The sequence below is a fragment of the Chelonoidis abingdonii genome, chromosome 10 (genome assembly GCF_003597395.2).
Source record: "Chelonoidis abingdonii isolate Lonesome George chromosome 10, CheloAbing_2.0, whole genome shotgun sequence".
NCBI lineage: Eukaryota > Metazoa > Chordata > Testudines > Testudinidae > Chelonoidis > Chelonoidis abingdonii.
In genome coordinates, this window is record NC_133778.1 from 46,317,619 (window position 1) to 46,337,684 (window position 20,066).

The following is a 20,066-nucleotide window of genomic DNA, read 5'->3' on the forward strand; positions in this document are numbered from 1 at the left end:
GGGAGGAGAACAGAAATCGATTTAAAGAGCCCTTTATATCGATATAAAGGGTGTTGTAGTGTGGACGGGTACAGCGTTAAATCGATTTAACGCTCTTTAAATCTATTTAAACGCGTAGTGTAGACCAGGCCCCGGCCTTATCTTCACCTTGGAGGACAACAAGAGGTGCACCCAAGTCCCTTTAGATCATTCCCTTGTGATATCCAGCCCCTGACAGTAGCTACTCTCAGAAATTGCAGGTGCTCTGCATCCAAAGATGCAGTGGACCCCAGTTTATCAGTTTTCCTTATGCCACCACACCTGTAAACCGCATAGCACTTATGATAAAAGCCAAAGACTTAGAAAGAATAAAGAAAGAATAAAGCTTTATCTAAAAATGAGAGAAAGTGGTGGAAACAACTGGTTACAATATTAAACAAAATCATAAAACGTCAACTGAGTCTACACTTATCAATAGTTACCTTTCCTATCTACTAAAGTATGTGCCCCCTCCCCCCCAAAGTTCAGTCAATTGCAGAACTGGCTGGTTTCACAAGAACCAGGATCCAAACATTCATAAAAGCCTCCTACTCTTTAATGGATTTCCACAGTGAATGGATCCAGAGTGCCTTTCCCTTTACTTTGTTATACTTGAACAGTCTTTTGTCTTTATTCATAGCCAGAGTGATCTCTTGCCTGCTGTAATGTTCCCTTTATCCTCCAAGTAGTTGCCCTCATTTTGCCTTTGATGGTTTTCCATTCAGTGTTTTAGGATGGGGCAAGGGTAGACCATAGACCCTGGCATTACCTTACCAGCTGACTAGAGAGGGGTAACAACTCCCTTTGGCTTGAATGGGTCACCGCTGAGACACATTACCTCCTGGGGACTAATTTCTACTCCAAGTCCATAAAGAATATGTTAAGTATAAGACATTTTCCCTTAACTATTGTCCATACACATCTTATGGTGATTCTGAATCTCTACAGGTTATGAGCTTTCTGTAGATACCTTATATGTTACTCTTTGTGCATAAATATTCTGTAAGACATGTTTAGTGGTGTGAGTTTGTTAGGTTTGAGGTGAGAGCTACTGGCAAAGAACATGGGACCTTTTGCTCAGGGGTCTCTGGGTCACAGTATTTCAGCAAGGGATTGCTCCATCCTAGCCCATCTTCTCTATAGGATCCTGTTGTGAAATCATAATGCTGGATTTCTAACATCAAATTAATTTCCACAGCAGCGTATGGGCCTGGATCCTGTTCTCATTGAAAACAATAGAGTTTCTGCCACTGATTTCAATAAAATGTCAGACACTCATGATTTTTACTTAAATTTAGTAATAAGCAGAAGGAGATACTCGGCTATTTTTTCTAAACATGGAATTCATACTGCCAAGGAAATTTCCAACTTTTCTCCAGCATCTCTCAATCTACTCATATAGCATCCATCACAGTAATAATTTTAACTATATATACTTAGAGTTGTTGTCAATGATAAAGTAAATGTTTATATTTCATGACAATTCTTGAATAATATTCTTTAAAAAGCTGAAAGTGAAGGTTTGGTCTTTCAGCACACTAATCTAATTTCAAATACCACTTGGATATTTAATCAATTTGTTCATAAAGGTGTAATTTTAATAATTATTCTGATTACACAACTTCTGCTTTCTCAGTGGCTATGGATAAGAATTGCAAATTCCAGAAACTTCATTAAAATTTGTATTGCTCATCAGAGGCATTTCCTACTTTCAGAATGTTTCAGTAAAGAGGACAAACACGGAAATCATGCTGAGTGCCATGACAAGTAACTGAATGACTAAGAATACAAATATTGGACAATATTGTTTATAAACAAGTTACTTATTACTTCCTTCATTACTGTCAGCTTCATTAGAGCATCAGCTACTTTTTCCCCCAACCATGTATTTATCTCTTTACTCTGGTGTTTTATAGTCACAGTTGCATTTTGTCTTATTCTCACATTACTTATTTCCATTGGATACAAATAATCTAGCTTTTGCGATATTGACATAATAACAAAATGTTACTTAAATGTGAATTATGCTGCTTAGCTGGTACCGTAGCCCCTTGTGCTCTGAGGCTGATAGGCCTCATAAACTAGAAGAGGGTTGATTTGATGAGGTGGTTCTGGAAGCGACCTTCACTAATGATCAGCAAACTGGATCTAAATTCTACTTTAAGATTTCCTGCATACTGTGATAGTCGAGTACAGCAGAATGGAAGTTTTTGGTGATAGTACAATCAATACAATAATCTCTGTCATATTTATTTTGATATTAACTTCAGTTTATTTTAGGCTGTCCTCACATTTCAGTTTTCAATGTGCTGCTAATTTTTATATCGATCACACTTAGTTGCAATTTAGGAGCTGTCACAGGGAAGTTAGAGATTTTGGCATCTAGATAAATGGCAGAGACAGAGTTTGGTACTCAAAAAGGCTTGAGAGTGCATTTGAATTGTGGGATAAGCATATTACTCTGATGTTTCCACTAAAATGATCATCTGTGAACTATTTAGACATTAAATTTTCCACATGGTTTTCCTTAACTTTCAGAGTAAACTACCTAGTTAGATAACTGGAGGTAGTTCTCAGAGCTATCTTTCAGGCTGTCTGTAGACTCAGGCAGAGATCATGACGTCGCCTTATATTTGGTTCACGTTATAAGGTTTAAACACAACTAAACTGGCAACAAGTGTATATTCCAGTGGAATCATAGACTGCCTTGAAGCAACACCGATATGGTACAGGAAGTGGTGTTAGGGAATTTGTTAACTGGCACACCTTTCCCTTTAAGGTGGAGTGTTGCTGCAGGTGCTCTTGGATGAGATGTAACATGCAGACTCTGATCACTTGTAGTCATTAAATACCCCCTGGCACTTCTTAAAAGCCCTAGTGTGATGGACGAATTCTAGCTTGGTTAAATTCTTAAGGCCAAATACTCTATTGGTGTAAATGATATAGTTCCATCAACTTAATTGGACCTATGTTTATTTAAACCAGCTAAGGATCTCTCTCACTTTGTGTTCCTAAATTTCCCCTGCAATTTCCTTTGGCCTCTGTATTATTCAGTTTCTGTCATATTCTTGTGTCGTATTTCTCCACAGAGGTGAATCACTACCTGTGGTGCACATATCATTTGTACATGTTTGGGAGTGAAATATTCTCTGTAAATGTGAAATAGCATTAATACTTTGTGCTGTTGGAGATAACAAAAGCTTGTGTGCAAAAGGGTAGCCTTGAGCATGTGTTTAGTCAACTCTGCGGGTCACTGTCCACATGCTGAAAAATTCAAAATAACAAGCTATGGCTGGAAAGTAACAATGTCTTTCCAAATGAATCAAGAAATGTCGTCTTAAGTGTTAAAAGTCAATATGTATTTTGGTTAATTAGCTGAAAACATAATGGTTATTTCTAGCCTGTCTTTAGACTCTCTGTTTAACCAGTCTATGTTGCAATGCTTGGCCTGCAGCATTTCTATTTATAGCTCTCATGGAACAGTCTTAAATTGCTTATTTTCTGTTTACTAAAGTCATCCCCCTTGTTACCATGGAAACTGTGGCAAGAGCCACAGCTTAACTGTTTTATTAAATGGATTGAAGGTACAACTGCAAAACTTGAAGGGGCAGCATGTCCGTTTTTATCTATAGCTCCAGCTGCCTTAAATACCACATTATAGAAAATGTTACCTTAAATATTAGGGGCCATGTTCTGATTTCAGTTACAATGGTGTAAATCTTGAGTATTTCTTTTTACAGTGGCAATACTTCTGATTTATTGTGGTGGGACCCAGATCAGGATCTGTCCTTAAAAAATTACACTGCCTGTCGAATTTCAGTGATTATTACATTCAAATGGATCAATTACAGATGATGTCTTGCTCATCTTGGGAAGACGCTTGCTCACAGTTGTATTTATGTGAAGCTTTTAGGAGAATATTATCTTATTGCTAATCACAGTATTGTTGGAACCACTAATGTAACACCAGGAATCAGAGGGAAGCTAATGACTTTGTCAAATATCAGTTTTCCAAGGAAAATTATAATGATGAACATAGGACAAAACTTCTAAATCCCTACTAAGGGATATGTATGTAAAAGGACACTGGATTTCAGAAGCGCTAAGCAATCATACCTCCTTTTGAATTCAGTAAGAGTTGTGGTCAGCATCTCTGAAATTCAGGCCTCTTGAATTAGGTCTGTCATCATGGACTTGGATGCCTGACATCAGTTACTCAAGTTGGAAAGCCTTGGCTATAAAGGTTTGGAGATGTGTTTGATGGTAGAATGTGAATCACCAATGAGTATGATCAAGTTAAAAACAAAGGACTTGTTTCCACAAACATCATTTTTAATGCAAAATCAAAATGCCATTGTGAAGACCCCAAAATAATAATAGCTATATATTTACACACAAATGTTTAATAAGTGATTCTATTGTAACCAAACCAAAAAGCTTCAAGAACCCCTGACATTTAGGAAGCAAATGTGACCTTGTGTTCTCCAGTAAGCATTGTGGTTGATGGGGTAGCTTGCTGGTGGCATTTGCTACTGAATACCTCCACAATGTGATGCTGTGTGTTTATGTTCAAAGCATTTCCAATGAATAAAAACCAAGGCACCACAAGAAAGTGGCAACTTATCTGAGAAGTCTTTTGGAACAAGTTCACATGATACGCTATGAGAAGACACATTTCATCTGTGCCATAAATAGCCTTACTAAAATTAAAAATGCTCCATGTGTTTGGTGAGCAAAAGAAACAATCTGCAGGATTTTTGACATTACTGGAACTATTGGTGAAAGAAAAAAAGACACTATGCAGATTTCTTTGACTTACATAAAATTCCTTTCTTTTTCTCCCTTCTTAGGGTCCACCTTCATTTGCAACACCCACATAATCCCAGTGAAAAATCAAGAAGGAGTAGCTATGATGTTTATTATTAACTTTGAGTATGTAACAGATGATGAGAATGCTGAGTCTCTCGAGAAGTTCAACCCAATATTGCCAGCCAGACTTGTAAACCGTAAGTGGGGGGCGAGCAGAGGAGGGAAGGGGAGAGAAAGCTATCATATAGCACTGTTATTTTCATTGCAGAACAGTTTCATCCAAGTTATAATTTCAGATGTTATGAATTAAAAATATATCAATGGAGATAATTGCCAAGAGAATTTGCTACTCTTAACAATACTCACTGCTTGTATAACTGTAGTATAATTTTAACATACATAAATTTTTAGTTACAGGCTTCCACTACAAATGTGTCAATTTTGACTTATTGCTAAAATAGCGTATTTCAGTTTTTGACATATTTCAGCGAAAAGTGATCAAAAATGTGAACTAAAGTTGAAAAACAAACCCAACCAAAACCACGTTACCCCCAAATATCCTACTTCTATTAAGAGTTGTTACCTTACCATAAACTAGGCAAATGTAAACTAAACCTCAGGGAATGCTTCCTAATTAGACCTGAGTGTGTAATGGGAAAAAAAAATCCTTTTGTATTAGTTCAAATCTTTAAGGGCTTGATTTTGTGCCCAATGAAGTTGATGGCAACTCACCTGTTGATTTTGGTGGTACAAGGATAAAACCCTACATTAATTTACGTTGGCCATTCTCACATGCCTTTTGTGTTTTCATTTGAAAACATTTGAATTTTACGGAAATATTCATGGAAAGTTAATTTAATAGCTGAATGCACAAATATTCCCAGAAATTAAATTTTAAATTTGTGTGTACAAATATTCAAACCAGAAGTCCGGCATGCTCATCTAACCAGGAGATAAAAACAATCCATAAAGTAAAACATTTTAAAGATGTACATCAAATACATGTGAGAAATCATGAACCACTTGCAGATTGCCTGTGAACTCAAAAAAAAAATTAAATTAAATTCATCAAATAAAATTATTCACTGGGAATTATTTGCTTATTCCTAACTGTGAGGACTATTAGACTGTGAAATAGCTGTGCAAAGGAGGCAATGGAAGCCCCATTGCTTGATACATTTGAAACCAGACTTCAAAGCAATAGGAGATACACTGTAGAGAGCAAACCTGCTCAAATAGAAAGATGCAATGGATAATCTAGGTTTTTAGTCTCTCTAACTCCTAGGAGTCCATGAATATTGTTAGTTCAAACCTTTATAGGCTAATAAATCAGATTCCCAATCAGTTCCACAGTTAGGGTTCATAAATGGCAACTCAATGTATTGCTGAAACAGCACTAGGCTATATGCATAATGACATGTTTTACTTTACAACAGTTTAAATGTATTCTTCTGGCAGAGTATTTCACCCTGAACCAGCGTTGGATAAATAAGTGTAGTTGCTATTCCTCAGGGAGAGTGTACTGAGTGACTGAAAAGGAGGGTTCTAGTAAAGCAACAACAAAACTCTCTGTTTCTGCTACTCAGTTATTGTATTTTGGAGCGCTCTATGCTCCCCTTTCCAAATGGAAATGCACACAAGGCTACTTGGGGGGAGAGATAGCTCAGTAGTTTGAGCATTGGCCTGCTAAATCCAGGGTTGTGAGTTCAGTCCTTGAGGGGGCCCATCTAGGGAACTGGGGTAAAAATCTGTCTGGGGATTGGTCCTGCTTTGAGCAGGGGGGTAGACTAGATGACCTTCTGAGATCCCTTCTACCCCTGATATTCTATGATCCTCTACTTGAGGAGCCACAGTTCCCCACCATCCTCCTTCAATATCACCAGCCTGGTGCATGCAGGTCAGATATCCCTCAGGAAAGATAATAAAGACACAGCAAATCTGAAGCCCTACTTGGTGTTCCCATGTTATACCCACTCCTTGATCCAGCAATATGGATACTCCACCACAGCAGTGATCCTGCAACCCCTCTGACTAGGGAACACACAATATGTTATAAAGTGTGCTGCTGCTCAGAAGTATAGGCCACCAGTTATACCTTTTCCACAGAGTGGAATATGCTGCAATAGAATGATTGCTCCCTATTCCTCTCCCTTCTATCCAGGCCACTGCCCTATGAAACTGAGCTTATGGGTGTGGTAGGGATCCAGCAGCTTGGAAGTTGGAGGGAACTTCTCCTCTTCACATAGAAGAGCTGGTCAGAAATTTTCCAGTGGAATGTTTCTCTGTTGGAAAATCCTGATTCATCAAAAGTGAAATTTCATGAAAAATGAAAATAATAGTTTTGGTAAGGTCAGAATATTTCATGTCATCCATTTTAATTTTTCATTTCAAAATGACTTATTTTTTTCAATTTATATTATAAAATGATATAGAAAATGAAAAAATTGAAATTCAAATGACATATATTGAAATACTTTGAATTCTATTTGTTCCTTTCTGGAGCAGAAGAAATTTTGAAATTGCACAACTTCCCCCCCCCCCCCCCAAAAAAATCTGGTTCCAGTAGAGCTCTACCATGTAGCTTCCATGGCCCATTTTCTGCAGAACTTGCATACATTTGCTCACCTTCACTTCATACAGTCATTCCCTGAAGACTTTCCTCTAACACATTCAGCTCTTACTGACAGATTTCCCAGAGCAGATCCATGCTAGTACCTGCTCTTAGTGAACCAGAACATGTTCTGGCAGCGAGCACTATTATTGTCCTCAAAGTCTGGTTGGTCCATTAACACTTGGAAAATTGCCTTTAGCATTACACTTAATGTGATAAAGGGACTTGGAACCTCAGCCCTGTGACTGACAAATAACCTACCCAACTGTTTCTGGATAGAAGGCAAAGAAGGGCCGGAACATCATTGCAAGTGCCCAAGGGAGAGCTCCCCTAGTCTAAACACAGCATAGGAGTGACTAAGCGGTCCTATGCTGCTTCCTCACTCCTGCAAACCACAGTGCAGGGAATTAGAGGGACTGTAGTGCACAGCACTACAGCAATTCTGGATTGCTCCTGATTAAAGCTACCTTTGATCCCTCCCCGTAGGGTGTGCCCTCTGTGGTGCACCTCTTGGAAAGCCAGCCCCGAACCTCACCCATTTTCTGCCATGCATTATGTTGTGGTTAAAAAGTACAGAAAGTATGACATAGCTATAGTACCTGCAAGTCATTTCAAATGCAAAAGAGATTTCAATCCCCTTTTGGTGAGATGCACCCTGAAATAATGTGTTCATTAAGATTTGAGGAAGAACGTTTTGTGGGTAATACAATAAATGGATGTAAGTGCACAGAATGGACTAAATTCTTCCCTCTGTTACACTTGTACAACCCCACTGAAATCAATAGTGCTGCTTGCGTATTACTGTGGAGAGATTATTGTCCATCATTTTAAACTAGCCGAATGCCTATAATGGGGCCTGCTTATAATATTTTGCAAATTATTTACAATATTTATGAAAAATATTTCCTTTACTCTTCCTCCTTTTAAATACAGTCAGTCCAAGCTGTATTTTTCCTTTTTATTTATTTATTTATTTGATATAGTACATTTCAACAGAAAGTTATACTGTTCTAGAAATATTACCATTCAAATCCCATCAGGAGGTACAGCAATAGTGATATAAATTATGTCTGCTAGCCTCCAATACTATTCTGCATCCATTTTATGCAGGGTATGGCTTTAGGTGTTTTGAATATTCTTTGCTTTACTATTAGTTTTCAATTGTAATTTTGTATTATCAGAATAAAAGAGGACGGTTGAATTTTCCCCAGTGTAGCTATAAAGGTAACATTGGTTGGGGGGTGGGGAGGAGGTAGACTGGTAGTAAAAAAAGGAATGTCCTTTCCCCTTCCCCCAAGATTTCTGGCCATCAGTTCCTGTTATCTGTCTGTAATACATCAGCACGTATACTTGGAAGTGTTCTGATGCCCCACCTGAAGTCTTGTGTACATTCTGTGTGCTTCAGAATGCCAACACCCATTTACCTGAATTGCACTTGTCCCCAGACCCTGCTGCGCTGCTGCTGCTGCCACTCCAATCCTGAATTAATAGGAGTCAAATTCATGTGTGGGAAGCCCCAATCTTGTCAGTCCTTGTCTTAAAACTGTAACAAAGGGGTAGATTGTGAGGGGACTCCCATCACTGTGAATCAAGGGGGCCATCTCTCACTGGTCTTATTGTCATGTATACCCTCACAGCCTCCAAAAGGCAGATCCCAGACTCACTACACCTCCTGTAATAATGGTTCGCCCTGGCCTCCTTGATCCATCTTTGACCTCCTCAAGATTATTACCACCAATTGCTCCTCCCAGTGTATAACCACCAATTCCAAAACCCTTCCAAAAGAGTCCGTTCAGGACCCGGGTACTAGTTTGCTGATTCGAAAAGCTCCAAAAAATGCTACCAGAAAAGTTGCCTGAACAATTCCACCTCTTGTCCACAATGACATAAGGGCTATAGGATCCACACCAGATCCCAAAGCATATTAACAGTGATGCGGCGACATGCATCCTCACTAGGGTCATTGCTTCAAAGCCACCCCACTGGAAACCTCCGAACTAAAAGCCTGCTACAAGGATCTGGGTAACCATTCAGCCTACTGACAAACTTAAGGGCCAAAAGGAGAGTGGAAATGGTAGATGGCACCATTTGCCAGGTTACTAACGACACCATGTAGTGCAGCAACCATTCCTCTATAATGGGCCATACTGTCGACAGGCCCCTTCCATTCCTGAAATGGCACAAAATCACTAACACTTCTCTCATAGCTCTGCAATGTTCATGGAGCCACCGATCTTTGTGCTATAGTGACAGCCAACATCTGCCAAGGTTCCACAGTGCTAGCAGCATCCATTCAGGTTCCTTGCTGGCTCCTGGTGCCAGCTCATGAAATTTGTCCATCTGACAATGAGACAATGCATCTGCTGTGCCATTGTCAACTCCAGGTACATGTCTGGGAGAGAAACAGATGTTAAAGCCTACACACTGTAGTACAAATGCCCTCACCGGACTCATAACACTGCATGATCTGAAGGATCACTGCCATGATATCTCACCAGAAACACAGCCTTTTATTAGTGTTGGTGAAAAGACCACCACCCTGTTGAATTTGAATCAGATAGCCTGAGGCACCTTTATTGATGCATCACAAGTACAAGTGCGCACCTGGAGAGACAGCTTGTCACCCTAGCAAGGGTTAAGCTGCTCTGCCTGTTACAAATTTCACTGAGCTTATAAGGATTGAAACCACAAAACATCACACATTGATTACACATTGATACAGCCTTATTTGGAATACAAATTGCTAAGGCGGCAAAACATAACTAATATTTTTCCTATATGGCATGAATATTGCAATTTAGCAAGCAACCTTTCTACACCTTCCTGTTGATGTACTTTTGGGTTTGACTGTTCTGTTACCCCTACTTGCGCTTACCTTGAGCAAGCGTCTATTGCCACACTATAATTTCCCAAAGTCTAGCTGGCAGATAAACAAGTTTTGAGGAAGTTACAGCAGTTTAGAGGGAGTCTTAATAGTTTGGATAAGGGCTTGACATTAGTTAAGGCCTGCATGTAAACTTCTTGCCATATTAGAAAGGTAATGGGGGGGGCGGTATTTTCCCTATCATTAGCAAACTCCATTCCCCAAATGACCACTGCAACCAAAATGGGGGGAAAATCCAGAAATGTTATACCCTGCACTACCCATTTTTTAATCCAGGTAGAGGGCCATTGCTGGGTGTGCCACCTGCCTTGGTAAAATGCCCCAAAACCTATACTTCCCAAAGCATCCAAATGGAGCTTTAAGTCAACCTCAGGCATCCATTCTCCCTCTACAATCCATTAAAATGGCTCAGCACCCCTCTCCTTCTCCTTCCCCCACCCCCAATCATCCTTCATCTCTCTAGTAAGTCTTATAAAATGGTGAGGTTGAGTTATGCCTCTGGTGACCTCTGCAAGGCAGGAACAGAATGCCCATCCCCAGTGCTACCACTCAGCAGGCAAAAATAAGATGCCCAACAATAGATTGCAGCTCAGAGAGTGGAACTTTCCTGGCCACTCTTCCTCTTTTAATCAAGCCCTGTAGTTTCTGAAGCTTCTTCTGAGGGAGTCACCATATACCCACCAGTGTGTCTAGCTCAATCCCCAGATAGGTCAGTTTAAGGTTCATCCGTTTTTAACTCCACTAGGACTATCCTCAATCTTTTAGCCAGGGCCTGAAAGGTGTCTTATCAGGCTAACACACTGGTCCGAATTCGCCCTGCCTGTGAACAATAAGTCATCTAAGTAATGCACTACCTGCCGTAAACCAGTTTCCCACATCACTGCCCGGTGAAGCACTGTGTTAAATTTCTCAAATGTTGAACAGGATATTGTGCATCCCGCTGGCATAACGTTGTCATGATAAAATTGTTCTTTAAAAAAGAAATACAAAAGGTTGAAGTCAGAAGGATGCACTGGCAGCAGTCAAAATGCAGACTGAATATCACACTTGCCCATCAGTGCCCCTCGGCCACAAGACCTAACCAGGCACCTAGCCTCATCAGAGGAGGAACAGCACATAAGAACAAAATACTGAGTCTATGCCATTGTTAGATGAGCTATCGTGTGGATATGACAGGTGGTAAATTAAGCGATATTCACCCAGCACTTTCTTAGGGACCAAGCCTAGGTGAGAAGCCAGCCAGTTCTATACAGATATGTGATTGAATGGTCCTGATGCCCTATTCTTTTTTAATTCTTCTGTAATATTTTTCTATACAGTATGACCCATTCCCACAAAGGACTTCAAACCTTTGTACATCATATGATTTCTTTCCCCCTAACAGAGCTTCCAAACCCCACAGTTAACCCAAATATGCCCCATTTGTCTTGCCAAAATACTATCAAAGGAGCACCATTAACACTTCCAGCGTAACTGGACATGGTGCTCTTCTCCAGCCGACCACTTTCAGCTTACATCCCATCCCCTTCCTGTGCCTTTGCCCCCATAACCTGCTTCCACCCGCATGGGTCTGCAAGCGGCACCTGATTTAACCACCATTCTCTTTCCCCACTGTGGTCTTCCCTGACTGCTGTGGTTGTATGGACCCCCAAGCACATTTCACAAGCATGCTTAAATTTTTGAATGCTACAAAAGCACCTGCTTTCATTAAATGCCCAGCAAATATCAGTACAAGCCTCAGGCCTCTGGAGACTTGATGCAGAATGAACAGGCCACTGTCAGTGTGGAAACCAGGCCCCGTGGTGTCATCCACTCTAACCACAGTGTACAATGTTATATTTCCCACCAGATTCCAGTTTTTGCTGCTGCCCTCAAGCTAAACAGTGAAACCAACCCATGCCCCCAAACATATTATATGCCCTCCTGGTTCTATTTGAACAATGCTGGGCTTCTGTCTGGGTAAGTCTCTGCATTAACACTTGCATAGATCAGGAGGACAGCTTCCCAGTTTTCCCATATTCTAGCTTCCCTTGGACATCTCAACTGCCTGCTTGCTTTCCCCTAGCTTAGTCTCTGTCAGTACCTCTCTGTGCAACAGTAATAATATGTCAACATAGTCACCTCTCTAAAAATGTATCCTTAGTGGTACTGAGGAGAGGAACTCCCATCGGGGGTCAGCCACCCCACTCATGATTGACCATTGGGGCACCCTCAATGCCCTGTTGCCCTCAGCCACTCCTGGGGTGGCAATTCTACCCCACGAGTTCACATTCCGTATCAGTGGGTGAGATGTAGGGTGCTCATAAATCCCTCCATCAAGGGCTCGTACCCCCTCGTGAGGAGGCTGCCCCACCTGGCTATCACCTGTCTCCCAAACTCAAGCGCATGATGGGTTTCCATTATTACCACTTCTGGCCTCTTCACCCAGGGAAGCTCTCGGCTGCTGCAGCAACTGAAAGTTAGTTTGCAACAGCTATGTAATGCTATTAGCTTCTGTAGAAGGTGTGTTTACCCAAGACATCCCAGACTCAGCTCCATTCCTGACCCCAGATCCCTGTGTAGCCTTTTAGCTAGTTCCACTACCCCATCCTCTCCTGCCTCTCCCCATAGTTCCCCCAAGATGAAAAGTGGGCAAGTTCCCTGAACCCTACCGAGGTCTACCCTATAGAGACCCGATACAGCATTGGATGGAAGGGACTCATTTCAAACCTTGCCTCTACAACCTCCATCTGGCACTAGTCACACTCATCCCAGCCAGCTGTGTCACTCCCATTGCAATCCAATTGTTCAAATGTCCTGGCTCTGGACAACCCCCTGCACTTTGTAAGGATTGTAGTGCAATGGCAACAATTCTGAAAGTAACTACCTTAATGCCTCCGACGAAGTGGGTATTCGCTCACGCAGGGCTGGCGCTTCCATTTAGGCAACCTACATGGTCGCCTAGAGTGCCAGGATTTGGGAGGGCGGCATTTTGCTGCCCATGGCAGCAATTCGGCGGCGGGGGGTCCTTCCACGCTCTGGGTCGTCGGCAGCAATTCTGCGGTGGGTCCTTCACTCACTCTGGGACCCGCCGCTGAAGTGCCCTGAAGACCAGGAGCACAGAAGGACCCCCGCTGCCACAGAATTGCCACCAACGACTGGAAGCGCGGAAGGACCCCTGCCTAGGGCGCCAAAAACCCTGGTGCCGCTCCTGCGCTCACAAAAGCTCATGCTCCAATATATCTGTTAGTCTATAAGGTGCCACAGGACTCTTTGCTACCTCGATTGCTTTTCCTTATTCTCTTGGCTCTGCCACCCCCAAACACAGCTATTTCACCACTGGGTGTGTGTGCTTTCCAGGAGCCATGCCATTTGGTAAACTGACAGACCACCTTGGGATCCACCAGCCCTGGTCCTGGGTTCAACCCCTTACCCATGTGGTGAGGATCCCACCCCCCGGTCTTCCACCTAGAGCCCCACCCTATCCCGAGCTGGGTTTGGAACTCCCACCTCCATTTGCTCTAATACACCTGCTATTGCTGGCTGGAAGGAGGGGCATCTCCCCTTTCTCCAGTTCTCCTCAGTCTACTATGGCACTGCACCAATGGGTTTGAAACTCCCTCCCCTTCCCCTTCTGCTACGAAACAACCACATCTGCATCTGTGGGCTGGAACTGGTGGTTCTTCCCTCACTTCTCCCTGGTCTGCTACAGCTGCCAGTTGAGTTTGAAATTCCATCTGCCTCCTTTCTGTTACCAAATCCCTGTGGGCTATTCTAAGGGGCAAAAATGTGGGAGGAAAGATTACTTTAACCATCTTTATGTTCCCACAATCCTGGGTGCAGCCAGGGACTAGATATACACATGGCTGCTCTAATTAATGCCTGGATGCTCGCAGTCTCAGTGGCAATTCTGGCAGCCAGAGATTGCCAGAGCATAGGGTTGCCCAGCTGTGACCCACTTTCCTTTGACCACACCTGCTACATGGTTGGGCCTAGGAGGTCTAGAAGCCACTACACCACTCAAGAATTCCTCCTAAAAAGAAAGAATTCTTAGGAACCAGATAGGTCCATTTGCTGAAGCTGCACAAAGCCACCAGATGGATGTGGTGGATGAGAACAGGCACAGAGCTGAAGAAAAGAAAATCTGGGACCTTAAAATTTAGAAGAAACAGATGAGAAAGGAGTAGGAGAAAAGAAGGTAAAGAGCAAAGAAAACTAAATAAGGGAGAAGACTAAGAAAGAGAATGAAAAGCATAATGAAATAGGACTATAATCAATTATATTGCCTTGTTAATTTTGGATACGCTTAGGCTCGTTCCTATTAGTTAAAGTGGTAGGCCATTTCTCAATAATTCTAATTTAAAGTTCAGTCATGCCAAAATATGGTAAGTGAACAGCAAATTCTCTGAGAGCAAGCTCTTTTTTCAACAAATAACCCTACATAGAAGGTATAGCACCAGATACAAACCGATGAGTTATTTTAATTGGAACACATAAGAAATATACATTAATGGGAAACTGGGTGCGTGGGGGAACAGATAGGATTAACATTTACTAGAGAGAAGTACCAGCATCTTAAGAGGCTCCTTTTAAGTGTAAGTTTCCTTAAACTGAATTTTCTTGTATAGAATGTCTTTTTATACACACAAGAAAATATAGATGGCCCAGTCAGACTGCAGGAAGGCAGAGCTAATAAGTGAATGGGAAACAAAGGGAACACAGTTCTTTGCCAGGTCCCAGGAAACGAGACAATTCATCCATGCTGTCACTCATCCTCTGATGCCTAAGTAAGACTTGCCATAAAATATATCAAATGCAATTTTGGAAATTCCTTCCCTTTGCCTGAAAGCAGTTATACTCCCAACTGCCTCCAATAGCTTTGTAGGTGATTGGTGTAAACTGTATTGCCACCAAATGTTAAAATGTCTAAACAGTATTTTGTCTGTACCTTTTAAGGGTCTCTTAACACAGTGTTGCACATAGTTGAGATCTAATATATTAAAAGAAAAATACACTGTTTTATGTTGTAGAGATTGTACATTGCTTTCAGGTACTCCGCTACAGAGAAAACAGGATCTGTAAGACCTTCAACTTTTATGAAAGACCCATTGAAGGCACTCCACAAGCTGCAGGATTGAGCCCAGATTGTCTATCCTATTGTGATTAGATAGAAAAATTAAAGGTTTACTGAATGTATGTTGGCAGATGTTTCATAATAGATTGCTAACTTATTGGGGGAAGGACCCTCTCTTTGTTTTGTGTCTATATAATAGTTAGCACAATTGGACCCTAATCATGACGGAGGCCCTAGAGTAATAAAACAATAAAATAAAATAAAATAATAATTGATTATTAATAATAAAAATAATAAAATGGGTGGACTGAGGTTAGATGAACATAGCTCAGTCTTTTAAAAGGATTGCCCTCAGAAGCATAAGAACATAAGACTGCCCTACTGGATCAGACCAAAGGTCCATCTAGCCCAGTATCCTGTCTTCTGACAGTCACCAGTGCCAGGTGTCCCAGAGGAAATGAACAGAACAGATAATCATCAAGTGATCCAGCCCCTGTCACTCATTCCCAGCTTCTGGCAGATAGAGTCTAGGGACACCATTCCTGTCCGTTCTGGCTAATACCATTGATGGACCTATCCTCCATGAATTTATCTAGTTCTTTTTTGAACCCTGTTATGGTCTTAGCATTCATAACATCCTCTGGCAAGGAGTTCCACATGGTTGACTGTCCATTGTGTGAAGAAATACTTCCTTTTATTTGTTTTAAACCTGATGCCTATTAATTTCATTTGGTGACCTCTAGCTCTTGTGTTATGAGAAGTAGTAAACAACACTTCCTTATCTACTTTCTTTACACCAGTCATGATTTTATAGACCTCAATCATATTGCCCCTTAGCCATCTCTTTTCTAAGCTGAAAAGTCCCAGTCTTATTAATCTCCTCATATGGAAGCCGTTCAATACTTCAAATATTTTTTGTTGCCCTTTTCTGAACCACATCTGCACACAGTATTCAAGGTGTGTACCATTGATTTATATAGAGGCAACATGATATTTTCTGTCCTATTATCTATCCCTTTCTTAACCATTCCCAGCATTCTGTTTGTTTTTTTGACTGGTGCTGCACATTGAGTGGATGTTTTCAGAGAACTATCCACAGTGACTCCAAGATCTCTTTCTTGAGTGGTAACAGCTAATTTAGACCCCCAATGTGCATTACTTTGCATTTATCAACATTAAATTTCATCTGCCATTTTGTTGCCCACTCACCCAGTTTTGAGAGGTTCTTTTGTAGCTCTTTGCAGTCTGCCTGGGTCTTAACTATCTTTAGGAATTTTTTATCATCTGCAGATTTTGCCATCTCACTGTTTACTCCTTTTTCCAGATCATTTATGAATATGTTGACTAGGACTAGTCCCAGAACAGACTCCTGGGGGACACCACTATTTGCCTCTCTCCATTTTGAAAACTGACCATTTACCATGTGGTGGTCAATAGCTTCTGGCACATATGCAGGAACAAATTCAGCAACCAGCATTGTGAAAAATAAGGATACTAGCAGCACAATAGCAGTGAAAGAATCCTTTCAACTTAGTATTTTTTCTTTATTTGTCCTTGTAAAGACTCATCACCAGTTCCCTTTGTTAGGATGACCAGTGATTATACTGTGGGCATGTTGAATTTTGGAACCTTACATGTACCATATTAGTACATAACTTGCAGTGTTTTGCAGACGCGCACTGTAGTGGGACATTCTCCACTCTGTTGTCTATAAGACTACTTGTGTTTTCTACCAAGTTTTTTGTTCAAGAACACCTGTATACTAATAAATCAAGGCAGCCTTTGTTTGTATATAATTCTTTCCTGCTATACAAATGTTTAACTCATACAGTTTTGCTTCTTAACCTTCCAATCAGCTTAGACAACTCACTGCTGTATACTTCAGAGATGAGGAAGTTTTTTCTCCAAACACTTATTATACTGCTGGGTGTAACCCTCTTTTTTGCGGGGTCCTTCTCTCTTGAAATATGTATATATTTTCAATCTTGGGGAAACAATCTGATTTTTCTCTAGGTGGTCTGCTCAATCATTCCTTTTATTAACCTTTACAGAAGCTGGTTTCTAGATCTAGAAATATTTTTACCCAGTTTTGTTTCCGAGGCTTGTTTTCAGGAGCTTCTCTTTTACTGTGGCACTTTGTTAGTTAATTTTAAGTTTAATTTTGTCCTTTAATGTTATTATTCCAGAAATGTTAGGGGCTATGGGAAAAAAAACACTTAGTAATCTTTCTATGTCTCACTTACTTTCTCCATATATAAAATGGATAATAAATAAATAATAATAATAAATAATTAATACCTACTGGTGGGGCCTAAAAATATTTGTAAAGCATTTTAAGATGCTAAGCTCAAAAGAAAATCCATTTAGTTGGAAGGCTATGTGGACACTCAAATCAGGATACACCTGGCTTATATTAATTTAGTTTAAGTCAAGTAGGAATTTAGTTTAAAATGACTAGGGACAAGTTTAAGCTAACCAGAATAAACTCATCTTAATCTGAAGTAAGAGTATGTACACAAAGTTTTGTGCTGGCTTAATTAAATCAGTTTAAAAACCAATTTAAGTTACATCAGTGCAACGGTTGTGTCTAAATAAGATCTTAAAAAACATGTATTGGAAAAGAATTTTGGGGGCCTAATTATGTGCTGACTCACACCCCATGTAAATCAGAGTTGAATTTTCCCTAAACATCTAAAATTCATTTAAAACGTGTTATTTGGGTAGCCACAATCATTGCAAAACACAGTCTTTGGATAGGTTATTACCTACCACATACCCCACCTACTCACCCACTTGACAGGAATCTTATACAGGAAATCAAAGGGGTCAGTGACATGATTTATAGCCCAGTCCTGGCTTCTGCTTAGTTCTTCACATTTGAGGCATGCTGGATGTCTGTGAAGCTGCAGCAGTTTAATAACCATAAAAAATCAAAATCAAAAGTGACACAGAATGGACATACAGAAGATATTCAGCCAACTGGATGTCATAGATCTGAAGATACCAACTGTGATATGAAGAACCCAGGTATAACTTTTCTACTCAAAGTCAGAGTTTTTGGGGCACCACTATATGCACACATACAGTAAGATAATTAAAACCTCCTGCTGCTATAGTTCTGGGTTCTCCTCACATGTTGCATCTTATAGCTCATTGTTTTTTAAAGCTGTGAAGTCATTGTGTAAAGCAGGTCTGGCCAACCTGAGCCTGAAAACAAGATAGAATTTACCAATGAACATTGCCAAAGAGCCACAGTGATATGTTAGCAGGCCCCCATCCACTACCGTCCTCCAGCCCCGAGTGCCTCCTGGCCACTGGCAACCCCACCAATCAGTGCCTCCCCCTCTTTCCCCACACCTCCTACCCACCACAATCAGCTGTTTGGCAGTATGCAGGAGGCTGTGGTGGGGAAGAGGGAGGAGCGAGGGCATAGCAGGCTTAGGAGAAGAGGCAGGAGTCTTGGGGGAAGGGGTGGAGTGGTGGCAGGACCTGAGGCAGAGCAGGGGGTTGAGCAGTGAGCACCCCACAGCACATTGGAAAGTCAGCATCTGTAGCTCCAGCCTCGGTGTCAGCACCTATACAAAGAGCCGCAGATTAACCTCTGAAGAGCTGCATGCAGCTCAGGAGCCACAGATTGGCCACAGCTGGTGTAAAGGTTAAGGAGTTAGACTGAACTTTTGCTTTTGATAATACCTATACCAGGCACTTCTAAGACAGACAAAAACAAAAACAAAAAAAAAAGAGTATTCCAGTTTTCCACTTATTGATGTAAGTTTCTACAGATACTAATAGCATAATCCCTCTAAAATCCTCTGCTTATGGAACCAAATAATTTGCAATACAGAATGTCTATGTTATAAGACAGATGTTTATAGTGTTCTTCAATGAAGCTGAAAACCAGGCAGCTCCAGCTTTAGGTCAAGAGATGAAAAGCTACTGTAGTAATATAAAGCCTTTCAACAAGAGTGCATTCCTTTAAATAAAACAACCCACAACCCATTCCATTACTCAGGTGAATTTAATGTAATGTTACACTATTCCATGCAACTAACATTTGCTATCAACATGGTTTTGTAGTGGAGTTTAAATCTGAGACAGAAAAGCAAGTCAGTGTACTTTGAGCCAATTGGATGTAAGCCCAGTGCAACAGTCCTTACTCAGACAACATTCCAGTCAGAGTTAGCAGCTTCTAAAAGACTGCAAAATCTTGGCAATATGAAAGAAACAGCAAAATCGTCTGTGTAAAGGATTCATTTTTTTAGACTCTGTTAGGTTCCCAATCTGCTTGCATCTGAAAATTGAAATAAAATGTCAGTATTTGCTAAAAGTGAGGTACAGTTTGCTACATTATTTTTCTTGCTTTTAATTTTTATTTGTATACATTGGGGAGACCTTACATTGTTAAAGTCCTGATTAAAAAAACCTTTTATTTAATGATGTTTCTAAGTTTCCTAATTTTAATTTGCAATGTCAGTTCTAAGTGCACTGTTGCTGTTATTATTATTCATATGTATCTACACAGTACCATAACTTGTCATGATATTTGACATAGACTCTTAAAAGACAGAGCCCCTGCCTTGAGGAGCTTACCATCTAAATTAAACAAAAACAGAAGAGGAAAAGATGCTAAGGAAAGTGACAGAGATAAGAGTGAAAGGGTTACATGAATAATAATAATAATGCTAACCATA

The 20,066-nt window shown here is 40.7% G+C and overlaps 1 protein-coding gene across 3 annotated transcripts in view; it reads left to right on the top strand.

The window, feature by feature from the left end:
* KCNH7 (potassium voltage-gated channel subfamily H member 7) overlaps nt 1-20,066 on the top strand; it is a 321,723-nt gene that overhangs the window by 180,497 nt on the left and 121,160 nt on the right. For all 3 annotated transcript variants that reach the window (XM_075070162.1, XM_075070160.1, XM_075070161.1), the window contains exon 3: nt 4,869-5,024. In XM_075070162.1, the coding sequence (XP_074926263.1) occupies nt 4,869-5,024 (156 nt within the window). The remainder of the gene's footprint in view (nt 1-4,868; nt 5,025-20,066) is intronic.